The sequence below is a fragment of the Cariama cristata genome, unplaced genomic scaffold (genome assembly GCF_000690535.1).
Source record: "Cariama cristata isolate BGI_N322 unplaced genomic scaffold, ASM69053v1 scaffold22348, whole genome shotgun sequence".
Taxonomy (NCBI): domain Eukaryota; kingdom Metazoa; phylum Chordata; class Aves; order Cariamiformes; family Cariamidae; genus Cariama; species Cariama cristata.
In genome coordinates, this window is record NW_009629696.1 from 14,173 (window position 1) to 28,222 (window position 14,050).

The window sequence follows — 14,050 nt, forward strand, 5'->3', positions numbered from 1 at the left end:
GCCTGCTATTCTAGGATTTTAACTCAGAGATAACAAGACTGAATACACCAACCATGGAAATGTTATCAACCGTTTTCCAACCCTAGATTATGGTCCCAATTAATCAGGACAGCATTATCCAGAACATGTATGTTTTCTGATTTGAAAGTATACAGCAGCAGAGACATAAATTAGAAAAACCCAACAATCTAAAAACATACAGAAAACAAGTTAATGATCAACAGAGCCAGGATTTTACAGAAAGTGAGGATTTTGCTAAGATGTCAGGATAAAAATGTGCGCACCATGATTCTGAGAAGTGATAGAGTTGGGTATATAAAATGTAAAGGAAGTCATAGGCAAATGCCTGATTTCTAACTTTGTGGTACAGCAATTCTGCATCTCGCACAAACAAATGTAATCCACAATTTTTAATTAGTTTTTTAATTAATGTCTGTAGAAATATGTTTTTGCCCAAGCATGCTTCAGCATGTTATCTTCTGCTTAGTCTCACAGGACCAACCCAACAAAAATCTGCATCAACTCAGTGACAGATACCTTTGCTGATAGATTAATGCTTTCCTCCGTTTTTAAGTCATATATCATTTACAAAGCTGCAGTGTGTTACCTTCATGAGATTGCTGGGCAAAGCTACCTAAGATCCCCAGGAGGCATGTGGATATGCTGCAGCAAGTCAAGTCAAACACAGAAACTGGGTGCAAGCAGCTGATGCCACAGTCTCAGATTTACCCCTCACCGAGACTCAACATTCAAGTCTCAATCTCAGCAACTGAATTAGTTCTCACACTATTGTCACAGAACATGTGGAAAATATAGTTGCAGCATTTCACAGTCTATTGCTTTACCAGTCTTGCGCACAGACCAAATAGATAGGTGACCAGATGGAGTCTGGACTTTTAACATCCTATGTTAGGATCACGAACAGGTAGCTAAAGTTCAGCAATGCCACCAACAAAGATAATTAACACAAGAAGAGACTGAACTGCAAGCAGCCAGAATGTGTACGAGGCACCATTCACAGTGACAAAAAACTTACTGTTATGAAAGAAACGCCATCAGATGTTCTTTTCTCCTATACTCAGTCATATATTTAAACATCACCTACTTGACTGTAAATGGAGTTCATCTGAATATTGCTTACTTCAGCTGGGAGTAACTCTTTAAATTAAAGGCACAGTTATACATAGAGCTCAACACTACAGATACAAGAAATGTATTTTTAAAAAGTGATTAGATATTGGCAGAAGTAGCACTAAGAATTCAGGAACCAAATTTCAGCCTCCAACATGTATCTGTCTCACCAAGCGTGTGGGAACAACACATAAGAATGTATTTTTACAAACAAGAAAGGAATGCTGAGTGCACCAATAAAGTCACTGACAGATGGCTTTTTTTTTCTGTCTATATTTATTGCCTCTGTTCATGTTTTTCCAAATTCTATATAAGGCTAAGCTCAAGCATATATATTACAAGTCAAAATATTAATTCTGAGCACAATCTGCACTGTTGTAAAAAACATTTGCACTAAGCTGTAGTTTCTTTATATCACAATAAACTAATTCCCACTCATAATAGCTCATATAGCAATTAAGCTGCACAGGTAACTTTATAGTACATCAACATCAAACCTGCACAAAAGGGGGGGGGGAAATCTATGCTGAGCAAAGTTAGGATTTCTATGACAAATCCTAAAGCAATGGTAAATCCTTTACTAAACTGCACCTATGTAGCTCCACCAACACAGACTGCATGAGCAGATTCAAAGGCAAAGCTTCTCCTATTTAATCCCCAGACTCTAAAAGAAGGGCAGTGTCACAGGTATGGCTACCCGACCACCTGAATGGCTTTCCCAAGATGAAAGAAAACAAACCTGCTTTGTATTGCCACTCTACTTCCCACTTATGTGCTTAACCAAAACAATTCGGTCCTATAACCACAAGAAGCAATTAATTCCTATTTTTTTGGCTGAGGACTCTAACAAAAAGTGACCAATTCTACAAGGAAATCTGGAAGAATAGCTTAAGAATAAAACTCTGCATTCTCAAGACCTGGCATACCTGCTTTCTTACCAAAAGAGTTCAAAGATGAGACTCTTCTACTATGGGTTTTAAAAAAAGAAAAGATTTTGCTTAGCCAGAATACAAATTAGTGAGATCATCAATTTTTAAAGCTTCAAAATACAAGGGTGGAAAAATTCTACTAAAACCTCAAAAGATGTAATTCAAGACCATTTAAAAAACATCTGAAGAATAATTTTGAAACCCTAAGTTACTAAGATTAAAAAGTGAACATCTGACGCATAAGAAAATAATTGTTCTCTATCGTAATAGTATCAGCTAGGGAATCTGAACAGTAATTTCTCAAAAGATATCTTCTTCTCAGTGCTGCCTGACTTTGCACAGGCACAGAAGAAAAATGAGTGCTGAAAGCATTCATTACAGTACGTATTCAAGTCATTCTAGTTTTCAGAATAACAATTAATACTTTACCATTACCATCTATGTTTTGAAGTACTTTTACAAAGGTTATTCAAAGAAATGAAAGCTCTCAAAATTTAAAAATGCTAACTTGATTTTGCCCTAGGTATTTCAGAACAATTTTTTGCACTTGCAGACTGCTCCGAGAGGTCTTACATGCAGGGTAAGTTTATACAGGCCAATGCAACTCGCAAGAATCTTGCTGGAGAGCTGATGTCGCAGCCAAAGTCACTGTATCACAAGTACAGGACAGCAGCAAGTCAACGATGACGCTTGTGTGGAGGACGCACTGATGGCCCAAGCACTACGGAGCAGATTAGGCAATACAGCTGTAAGAACACCAATGCCTAGGTAAAGCACCTACCGATGAACAACAAGCTGCCACAAGTTCCCCCAGCATTTAAATGCCAGTCAAGACAAAATTTTGATTACTAGCTAAACACAGAAGAGATTCATTCACTATTATCTCAAGTTAGCTAATAATTTTTTTTTTGGTAATGTCAAGGAACAATTTTTTTTGTGTTGAGAGAACTCATTTACACATTATTTTCTAACCACTACAAAAGCCAAAGCCTACATTTTTACAGCAGTACAAATACCTACACAGACAAGATCTTTAGACAGATTATCTCCTGATAGCTATGGAACTTCCACAATTTAATGTTAAGAATTAAGATGTGATCAAAGTAAAAAACTGAAGATGGTAACTAGTTACGGGAGATAGACTTGACATTCCTACACAAGCTGCTTTTGGGGGGCAGGGGCGGGGCAGAAAAGAGAAACCCAAGGAAATAAAAACAAAAAACTACCCTGAAACTCCACATTGTCACAGGACTAAATAGGATTTCTTACCTTATTAGAAGTTATTTTTCCCTTGATTATATAGTTTGTTATTTAATTTAATCTTTTGCACTTTTCTAATAAGCATGACCTCGGTAAAATACGTATGTTAGAAGCAGAATCCTCCATTGCAATTATGCAGAAAAACTGAACAAACATATATGACATTGTAGTTTCAGAAAAATTTCAGTGCAAATGGCATTAAAGACTGTATCACTTAACAGAAGCAGACAGACTTCCTAATAAATGCCTTCCCACTTTGCTGTGTTTTCCCCCCACTTCTCCATTCACCTTCACTCTTTTCCTTCTTTTGGCTTTCAAGTCCACTGAAGTACTATTGTCTACATGGATGTGTGAACAAAATTTTTCTTACATTTTGGAAAAATATGGGAAGAGGCTTTATTTTCACAGACATTAATTTACCTTACAAAGACAGAAGTTTGTTTCAAAGTGATAAAATCTACCAAAAGTATGTTTTTTGAAGCTCACATTCATTCCTTTTATTGGAAAGGGCTCAGCTATAAACAATTTCTCAAAAACCCAGATTTTATCACAGGAATATGGAAAACCCTCATCCACACAGAAAAGCTAATTTTAAAAAAAATTGTTCAGCTTTAACTGAAAATGAACTTAGAAATTACTTTGCTAGTTAAGTTTATATTATATAAAACCCTGGCAAGCTGTAAAATAAACTATTAATATGCTTTTGTAACTGCGCTACCACACCTAATCAGGAGAGGCAGGGCCCCCACCTACATCATCAAAACAGCAAGCCATGAAGTACAATTTGGGACCACCCTAGAAGCAGGCAAATTTTAAGTACTTTAGAAAGTAATCAAGTCTTAACAAACTGTTGGATTCTTTTATTTAAATTAGATCAATTCTAACAAACAGCATTGTATAATTAGAGTTCTTCATCTAAAATTCTAGTAATGCCCTTTAATAGGCTGCACAGTTCTGGGTTAAGTGGTGCTGACAGAAAACTTCAAAGCTCACTGGAAGCTTCAACATTCTCACTTCCCATCAAGGAGCACTCCACACCCCCAGCCATTTCACAGAGGTACATAAAAAGTAGCCAGTTGTGACAGTTTACTAAGAAATAACAATGTCATCTGGGCTAATTCAATAGGATTTAAAGCAAAGGTCCCAGTCTCTCAGATCTATGCATGAAATCATCTGCAAGCACAAAATTAAATATGCGCATAAATTTTCTTGACAGGAACAGGGCCTAAGGCAATGGCAGAAGGGGTAACAGTATTGTTAGTATTTTAAATCTACCTAAAACAAATGTTTAGACTGACAGCTAAACCAATAATAAAAACTATATTTTAATATAAGTTTAAAACTGAAAAAAACAATAAAGAACAAGTAATGTTATTACTAAATTATTCAGGAAGCAGAAAGATAATTAGCCAACCTTACTGTAATGACCTGTCAATGTAAAGTCAAAATATTTTCCTGCTAAAATGTTAGCTACCTTAGCTAGGAGTTTTATAAAACTTTCTCAATCCCTGGCTCTTGGTTTTCTTGTCATTGAAAACAAATTTTCACAGGTTTTAAAACATCCTATTTCAAGGGATGGGCTCAGGCAGTTTTTGTATTGCCATTCATGTAAATAAAATGCAGCTACGTGCCATAACAATCAAATGCTTCGTCTCAGTCTATCTGAACCTAAAAGGCTTTCCTAGGCAAAATGCACTTCTGTGCAGTGCAGGAAGGTTTAATTTTAGAAGCCTTCCATTTTTGGAAATCCAAACTTGAACCACATTAGGAATAGACATAAGTAAACAAAAACTAAGAACAGCTAAATAATAAGAAACAAGGGTAAGGAACTGCAGGCACTGGAATGAGATCACTTACCTATATCCAGACATATGACCTCTTCCATCCATGTCATATCCCCCTCTACCTCCTCCCTGTGACCCGCCATATCCTCTATTATCTTCTCCATACCTACTCTTTTCACGACGATCATCTGGAGGAATGAGTAAAACAAAACAAAACATGAGTAAATTGTAGTGTCAACTGCACTGCAGTGAAAATTCCCACCCTACAGTTTCTCCCCCGCCCAAAGCCTGCCATTTAAATCTGGAAAGCATCAACTCCTCACTCTCTCTTACATTATCTATGTCACAAAGTAATGGAGAAAAGTTTGATTTTGTTCCAGTTATCTCCCTTGGCTTCCAGGGCCACAAGGTTATCTCAGAACATAGACACACTGTACTTTAATTACACTCTATTTTCCAAACATTAAACACATACTGTCTAATAAATACTTTTTGTTCTATTTCCATATAGCCTACCCGGTTTGCAAAAGACATCACTGAAGACAGAACAAGGATAAAGAGTGGGCTGTGCCGCTGGTGTGAAGTTACTGATCTTAAACTTCCCATTTCCTTCTATCTCAGAATTCACCTACACAGCATAAAGCTGGAATATGAAGTGCAAAAGCTCTTCAGGACTGATCAAGACATGTCAACCTCACGCAGGAAGAAGGTTCAAAATAGCTTAAGAAGAAAATTCCATCTAGAATTTGCAGAACTCAGGGACACGGGCTCTGCAAGGCTGCTTCCAACAAATGCAAATGTAACAATTTCGGGGCCCCAACAGTTTTTCATCTCTGCATAATGTTTTGAAAGTCTTAACAAATAAAACATAACCCAAGAGTATCAACATGGAAAAAGAGCTTTAACTATTCATCAAATCAACTGTCCGTGGAAGGAAATCCAACTATTTCACAGCGTTTCTGCTCAATTTTATTAGGCAATATTGAATTCAACCTGTGAATTTTACCTTGGTTGTTGTGGCTATAGCTTCCCTTCTGAGACTGGTAGGATTGCTGAGAATGGCCATATGAGCTTTGGTGCTGGTTATAGCCTGACTTTTGGTCATATGAGCTCTGGTGGCCATAGCCCGACTGCTGGTCATAGGAGCCCTGGTGGCCATAGCCTGACTGCTGGTCATAGGAGCTTGACTGCTGGTCATAAGAGTCTTGGTTTTGTCCATAGCTTGACTGCTGGTCATAAGAGCTTTGGTGCTGACCATAGTTTGACTTTTGTTCATAAGAGCCTCTTCCACTTAAAATAAACAGAATTTGTATTAATGGCTAAATGTTCACAGAATAGAGAGCAAAATAATGGCTGAAAATTCATGACATTGCTAAAATTTCCTAGTCAGAGTTACCTTCCAGTCATTACTGGCATACAGATATGAAAATACTCTGTTTCATCTCTGCTGGGATATATCTAGCTTCCAACAAAAGCAAGGCAGAAAACTGTATGTTACCACTGCTTTCAAGACATCCTCCATTTCCACTGTAACTGTAACTTAAGAGCATCACTCCCTTTACAAACAGATCCCAGTGCAAGGCTTGCTTTCTCCCCTCTCCCCAGTAGCATGACAATGGCTGATGGATAGCCCACGACCTGCTAAACACCAAACCCTTCTCTACAGAACTGCAGGGAAGATGTCTGCTGCTCAGGTTATATTGTGCAGCTCATACTTGCTACCTAGAAGAAAAAAAAAAAAATCCCAAAATTTTGCTTTCACTGAATTGCAGCCTATGTTTTTCTGGGCATTCTACCATTTGGCCAAGAACTTTTCTAACTCTTGTGATGTCCTCTAACAGACTCGCAGTTCTTCTCACAGTATATGTCACCTACATATACTATCTCACCAACTCTGCTCAGAAACATTGACTAATATCACACCTAGGATACTCCAACACAATGTGGCAATACATTCTAAAAGGGAGTCGCAACTCTTCTCTAACTAATAGCAACTTTATAGAAACCACAAGGAAATCTCACCTACGCTGTACTTCCCTAGGCTACTTCAGCATCCAAGGTAGAAACAAAAGTATTTTGAAAATCTAGATATCTGAGAGAATAGTTCCAGTTGGGTTACCCTTTCATAGCAAGACATTATACAGATTTATGAGAAAGAAACTGCATCCAGGAAACACTGGCTGTTACTCATACCTTTGTTTTCCCCCTGGCTACTTAGTTGTGGCTTAACTGTATTATTTTTTCAGTAACTGAAATTAATCACTGACCTCTGCCACCCTTTCTTCTGTTCCTCCCACCTGGTTCCACCCTTTTTCAAAAGATGAGGCACTACATTTGATACTCTCCAGTCTTCAGCAATCTTACTCGCTAGCCAAAATGTCTCAGAAAAACAAACAAACAAAATAACCTAAGAGCCTATAGAAAGTTTCTACCAGCTTTTCAAAGCACTCTAAAATGAAGTCCATTGGGTCCAATGAATCTCAAAATATCCCATCCATGAAAATACCATCTAATCTGCTCTCTCCCAGTTCTAGCCTAGGTCTTAGCTTTAACATTAACTAATCCCAGTGGCAACGAGCTTGCAAAGATTTTTGTTAATATCTTCACTTCAAAAACAGTCAGCTCCACTGTGGCCTTTGCACCATCAACAACAAAGTAAGCATTGTTGAGAGCATCCACTATTTGCTGGCTTTCCTTCCTTCACTCCCTTAGGATGTTAGAGCTCCAATTTTGTGGCTATCCTCTTCAAAGTTGCTATCATCTAATTTCTCAGTTTCTCCTCACTTGTTACAACCGTACATTGAAAAATTTCCCTCCCATGTCTTTTTTAATTTTCTTGATCAAAAACAACTCATTGGGAAAATCTACGCTCTACTGCATATTTTTCCCAGTGGATGTCTACAGAGTTAAAAACTACATTATTGCCTAGTCCTGTACATTTGTACAGCTCTGATAAATGTTCAGAAAACAAAGCAAAGCAAAACTTTACCTGCCTTCGCTAGGGATGCGAAAAAGACACTCTGAGCAATGGCATCTACTGCTGACAGATTAAGACCTTGCTTGTTTGCATTAGGATGTTTTGTAATAATAACTACAGGAACAGCAACCAAGTATAGGGTTGCTGAAGTCCAGACTGTTTTATCAGGTTGCAAAAAAATACAAAAATATTTGGACCTTGGACGCAAGAATGATGTTTAGTACATGACAGTGTATTTTAAAGAGGTCACATGATCCTCAATAAAGATCTAATGTGAGCAGTAACCTTGGGGTGTATGCACGAAGCTTGTAAATTAGATAATGAAGGTATTCTGGCACCAAGTGGCCTTGTAAGTCGTTACGGGAAGTTGGGTTGTATTTTCCATCATACTTTCAAAGTTGTATCATTAATCCTCCTGAAACTGATATGCGTACAACATCACTTAACAAGTAAAATACATTTGCAGTAACGTAAAGTACCGAATCAGTGTGGTATGCATATGCACATTTAAGTTATTGATGAGGATATAAAAACATGATGTTTTGAGAATCCTACTTAGTTGGAAAAAGAAAAGCTATTTCTTAAATGACATCTCTGAATCCTTTCCTCTTCTTTCACCAAGAAAATGCATTCTAAGTCAGATAAGAACTCTGCAAATACTAAGAACAGCTAAGAATTTCCTTGCTAACAGTTTATTTGAAGTTAATAAAAGAGTACTTTAATTTTATACAAAAGAATGTGATTGGAGAGGTACTCGATACATCTTTTTCCTAATCAAAATACTCTCTGCCAAGTCCATTCTTCACTGTAGTCACTATCCAAAGACTTTCTAAAGTGTATCTCCCCATATAGGTTGACTTCAAAACAACTGCATCCATCCTTCTCACATAAAGAAATATTCTTCCCTTACCTCCTGTTCTTTCAGGCATTAAAAATGTCTTAAGAATATGAATTTTCAGACATTCGTCCTTTTTTTAGCAATGATAGCAGGAAATTTGTTATAGCTCTAGTTAAGAATGTACAACTACTAAACAGTGCTGTTAATCTCTGCTTCCTTACCCTCTAGACGACCCTTTCTGCTGCCCCTGACTGCCATAAGACTGCTGGCTGTATGAACTCTGATTCTGATTTTCATAACTGGATTCATCATCGTATCCCTGGGAATCTTGTCCATAACCTGGAATTGAGGAAGAAAGTTTTTAGTAAATACTCACTTTTTAATTACTGCCAATGAATGTAACAAGCTAGCCAAACCTGTTTGATTTTGTCCATAGCTCCCATGATAGCTTCCATAGTTCTGTCCATAGGAGGAATTGTCTCCACTCTGCCCATAACTAGAATATCCCTGTAATTTCAAGAACGTACTCAAGTAAGTGTAACTTCCACAGCAGGTAATTACCGTTTTCCTTCACTAGACACAACTGCAAACACCAAGCACAGCTGAGAATGGACTCCTTCCTGGCTCAGAAGGCCCAGTCCTGGTCACCCAGGAAAAATTATTTTTACTCATGGAACACCTGTTTTGAAATACTCAACATTTTTTTCAACTTACCTGTGCTTGTCCATAATTTTGACCGCTCTGATTGCCATAGGACGAATAGCTGCAAGAGAAAAATGTATTTACTAAATGCTTACAGTGCTCTCCACGTGAGTTGGAAAGTAAAGGTATTTTCGGTGTTATTTTAAACAAATATTGTAGAATGAAAAGACACTTAATCTGAATAGTGCAGCTGTAGGCATGTTAGAACTGCATCAATAAACTAATCGTTACCATAGTTGAGTGCCAGAAGCCAGAGGAGCTTATTTTAAAATCTGCTCTGTTTCAAGTGTAAATTTATAAGTACATGAAAGCTGGACTTACTGTAATTTGACAGATTCTTCAGAGTCACAGAAAATGTTATCATATGAGAACAAAGCATTTTAAGTTTTTCAGTATATTCTTACAAAGTTAATTTTATTTTAATCAATTACTGTCCATTTGGTATTTGTTGGACTATTCAACAATAACATCATCATCAAAAACCACACTGGCTTTAGATTATACTTACTTGTTATTCTGCCACTTTAAGACTTCATGAACTGACAGAAGAACCATGTGCTGAAACTCGTATCATACTCAGGTATAAACTCAAACTCACGCAGTGCTATATGCGTAGAACCTTATGACTTTGATTAGCACAGTCAGTATTAGCTGTGATTTTCAATGCTTCCACAAAAACACTTTTGTTTCCCTGATTAAAATACACTCCCCCCAAACTTTCAGATATTTTATGAACTGGCTTTTAAATTTCACAATTACGAACAGTTATCAGAGGATTTTAACAAAAATTTCCCCCCAAACTGAAAATAAAATGGAAAAATAAAATTTTACATCTCTATCACCCATCATCTTTACGCTTGTATAACCTTTGACTAAAATCTTAGTGGACGGCTTAAGGCAGTCAAATGAACAATATTTCTCTATATTCATGACATTTCAAAAGTTCTTACTATTAAAAGATTTTTAAAGATTATTAAAATTCATTCCAATTTAAACCTGCTTATTGTCTTCTCTTCACAAATACAATTTTTTTTCCTGTTTTGTAAGACATCTTAATAAAGGCCCAGGGCAGCAAACTTTCTGCACCTGTAATTCCAAAAACATATCAACACTCTATCATGCCCAAAGATTCAAACATCATGCTGGGAATACTAAATGGCCTTTTATTTTACAGATTTAATTGCTAACAGTAAAAAACCCCACACATACCTCTGCTGGCCCCCAGACTGACTGTAACTTCCAGAATCTAGAAAAAGAAATAAGTCATATTGAGAACTTCCTATTAACATTTTATTCCTCTACTTACTATAAGAGGAAGACATTTGGGGAGAGGAAGAAAGGTTCAAGTCCATTGGATAATGCAACTACTTTCCCTGCAGAATGAGACTGTTTCCTCTTTAATAAACAAAGAAGAGAATGCTGAGACTGGGAGGACAGGAACACAGGGTGCGGGGGACACAACACAGGGATAGCCACTTTGACCTTTCCTTTTTGAAGGATCTGAATTCCATTTTCAAGGTGTCTCTTCAAATATTCGGGACTGCACAACCCCCTCTAATGGCTATCAAACACAGTGCCATCATCAATGAACAGAATGCAGCAGCTTAATTAATCAAGCAAAGTTAAGCAGGTCAGTCCTACTGCACCCCTTTTTAAGATGCCATAAGAAAGCTCTGTCTAGCAAAAGGGCACAGACACAGGCAAAATTTGGAGATGTAAAATCAGGGATGGAGGAACCACGACATTTCCCTTCTCTCATATTGCAAAAGGAGAAACATTACTGCCTCTCAAAACCTGCAAGAATTAATTCATTTACCCAACACAAGTTGTCCAGGCAGGTATTATGAATATTATTTCCAATTAATGTAAATATCAGTTACCAAATTAAAAAAAAATAATCATTGGTTTGACTTGTATTGAAAGTACAGCATCTAATTTGTAAAAGCTATCAACGTTACAAAAAACCCTACTACCTGCTAGCTGGAATTCAGTTCTTAAATAGGGTGCTTTGTGTTTACTAATTTAGCTAATCACATTATTTTATCTTGTTAATCACACAATGATGGATTTCCTTGTCTTCTGCAAAATTTTAGGTTTTAAAAGCTCTTATTATACAGGGGAAATCACACATTCCGACTGATTTGGTTTCCCAAGCCAGCTGCACGTAACAGATGTAGACACACAGAACACACGTGCATTGCTCTCTCAACCTCAGACCCTTCAGAATTCAGATTCTCATGAGCAGGATTCACCTCTTCAGAAATACCCACGCGCCCCAAGCTCCTCTACGCCCTACCAACTTCTTAACTACAAGGACTCTGGCGAACTTGCTTTCTATGCTGGAGTCTCAAATCCTCTTGACATTTTTGCTTGAAATTTCCACCTTCTTGTCAAAATCCAAACGTTTTCTTCCTTTCTCTCCCAGCCTCACCAGTACTGTCACTCTGGATAACAGCCCTGCAATTTTTCTGCTCCTTTCAAATCACTTCAAGACTTTGTACAAATATTGTGGTACTGCGATCTAATAAAAACTATCAGGAACTTCTCTGTTTTCATCCCTGATTTCAGTCTGAAACCGAGAATTAACTACAAAGCAAGGTAAGTGTCATAAACTATAAATGACTATAACTGTTTTCCAGTCAAACCACTCATGAAATTACTGAAAGTCTGTTCATTATACCTTCCTCATCTGGTTATAAATCCAGTCCTGCCAGAACTTACACACATACTTGAACACATGCATATATACTTCCAAGACAAGGATATCACCTAAGCTATTCAGACATGAAGCAGAGTTTTTAATGGTGAAGTATCTCCTCAAAGCAACAGAAAGCATCAAATTCCATATTCTGTAAGAGAAACATTTACCAAAAGCTAAGATGAGATGAAATAATATTTCATTTCACACGTCCTATAAAGCAATTTCACTCAGATGTGAAACATTCTCCTTTTGCACTGCTACACAAATATTTCATTGCCCTTTCATAATGAAAAACAATTAAAAAAAAACAATGTAGAAGTGCAACTCAAACATATTTGTTTTTAATGAGATGAAGGTCAAATTTTTACATTAATTTAAATGATCACAAAGATTACTATTAAATAGGTAACCACATTTTAAAACTACAGTTTAACTCTACACTTTATATGCCATTAATGCTGCTAATTAAAGCAAAGGACATTCATGGTTTTATCAGAAAGAATTCTTGAGTAAGGATGTAAATAGCTATAAATTGAAAGACTACAGTTAATTTTCTTAGCTTCTCCCCTACGAACTTCTGCCAAACCACAAAATTTTGGAAGAAGTTTGAAAGCAATCAGATAAGAAGCCTGTAAAATATGAATACACAGAATCAGAGGAATTTCCTTTATTTATACATTTTTCTACATCCTTTGTTGGACTTCTCAGTCTACAGACTTCTAATCGATTTATTTTGGGGGGCTCAATGGGGACAAGAGTCTAAGTATTTTCAGAAACAACAGATAGTTTATTCTGGAAATTCCTGAATACGCAGACATTTTTTCCTGAATGTTTAAAAAGCTCATGGAAAAATTTCCTGTGGGTGAAGTGAGGCATAGCAGACTAGTCACCTTGCACTGCTCAGGAAGTGTATTCATTCATCTTAAGACAGAAGAATCTGCTGTGTACGTTTGAAAACTGAAGTTTTCACACAAAGTAATCTATATAAAGAAGCAGTGTTGCTTCTGTAGTATTCTCAACAGAAAAAGAATCCCATGTTTGAACATCACCGCAGAGTAAAAAGAGAGAGACTCAGGTGCTTGACTGGTAAGTACTTGAGGTCTGGGAAGAAAGCTGTTCTAATTTACTGCCAAACTTTACTCATTTAGTAGAAAAATTCATAGTCTGACCTCATTTTACAGTACCTTTGGACATGTTTTCTTCTCATGGTAAAGAACTGTTCCTTGCATTAAAGGACTCCTTTAACATACCTTGCTTTGTTTTATTTTTATTCTCTATCATTCATGTATGTAACCTGAGACAACACTAAAATGGCTCAACCCTAACAAAGCACTGCTCACTCCACAAAGCACTTATAGCCTTGGAATTCCTTCTCCCATTCTGGAGTATGCTACCTACCCACAGCTTCACAGGGGCATCAGCGTTGGTGGGACCAAAACATTTTTGCCTCAAATGGGATGAAGAAACAGCAACACAACAGGTCGGGAGAAGCCCCTGGAGAAGCTGGGCTGTGTCAAGTCATCTGGGACAGTAGACGTACTGTCTCCGTACTCAACTAAAATCCTTCACTGGAAATGAATTATAGCCAGTGCATTTTTAAGCCCACAGCAGGGGGGTATGAAGTTAACCCCTTCGCTAGCCTGGCACCCTCGGCGGGGGGCTGCTAGAGGAGAATGCAGAGCAGATGCAGCAGATACTGGGACACAAAGGTGGGTCCCATGCTGGGGG

The 14,050-nt window shown here is 37.3% G+C and overlaps 1 protein-coding gene across 1 annotated transcript in view; it reads right to left on the bottom strand.

The window, feature by feature from the left end:
- Positions 1–10,867, bottom strand: part of TAF15 (TAF15 RNA polymerase II, TATA box binding protein (TBP)-associated factor, 68kDa) — a gene marked incomplete at its 5' end in the record, with an annotated part of 17,985 nt that extends 7,118 nt beyond the window's left edge. Inside the window, 6 exons of the mRNA XM_009705279.1 lie at positions 5,178–5,292; positions 6,111–6,394; positions 9,141–9,258; positions 9,336–9,426; positions 9,634–9,682; positions 10,831–10,867. Of these exons, the coding sequence (XP_009703581.1) occupies positions 5,178–5,292; positions 6,111–6,394; positions 9,141–9,258; positions 9,336–9,426; positions 9,634–9,682; positions 10,831–10,867 (694 nt within the window). The remainder of the gene's footprint in view (positions 1–5,177; positions 5,293–6,110; positions 6,395–9,140; positions 9,259–9,335; positions 9,427–9,633; positions 9,683–10,830) is intronic.
- Between the last annotated feature and the right edge of the window lie 3,183 nt (positions 10,868–14,050).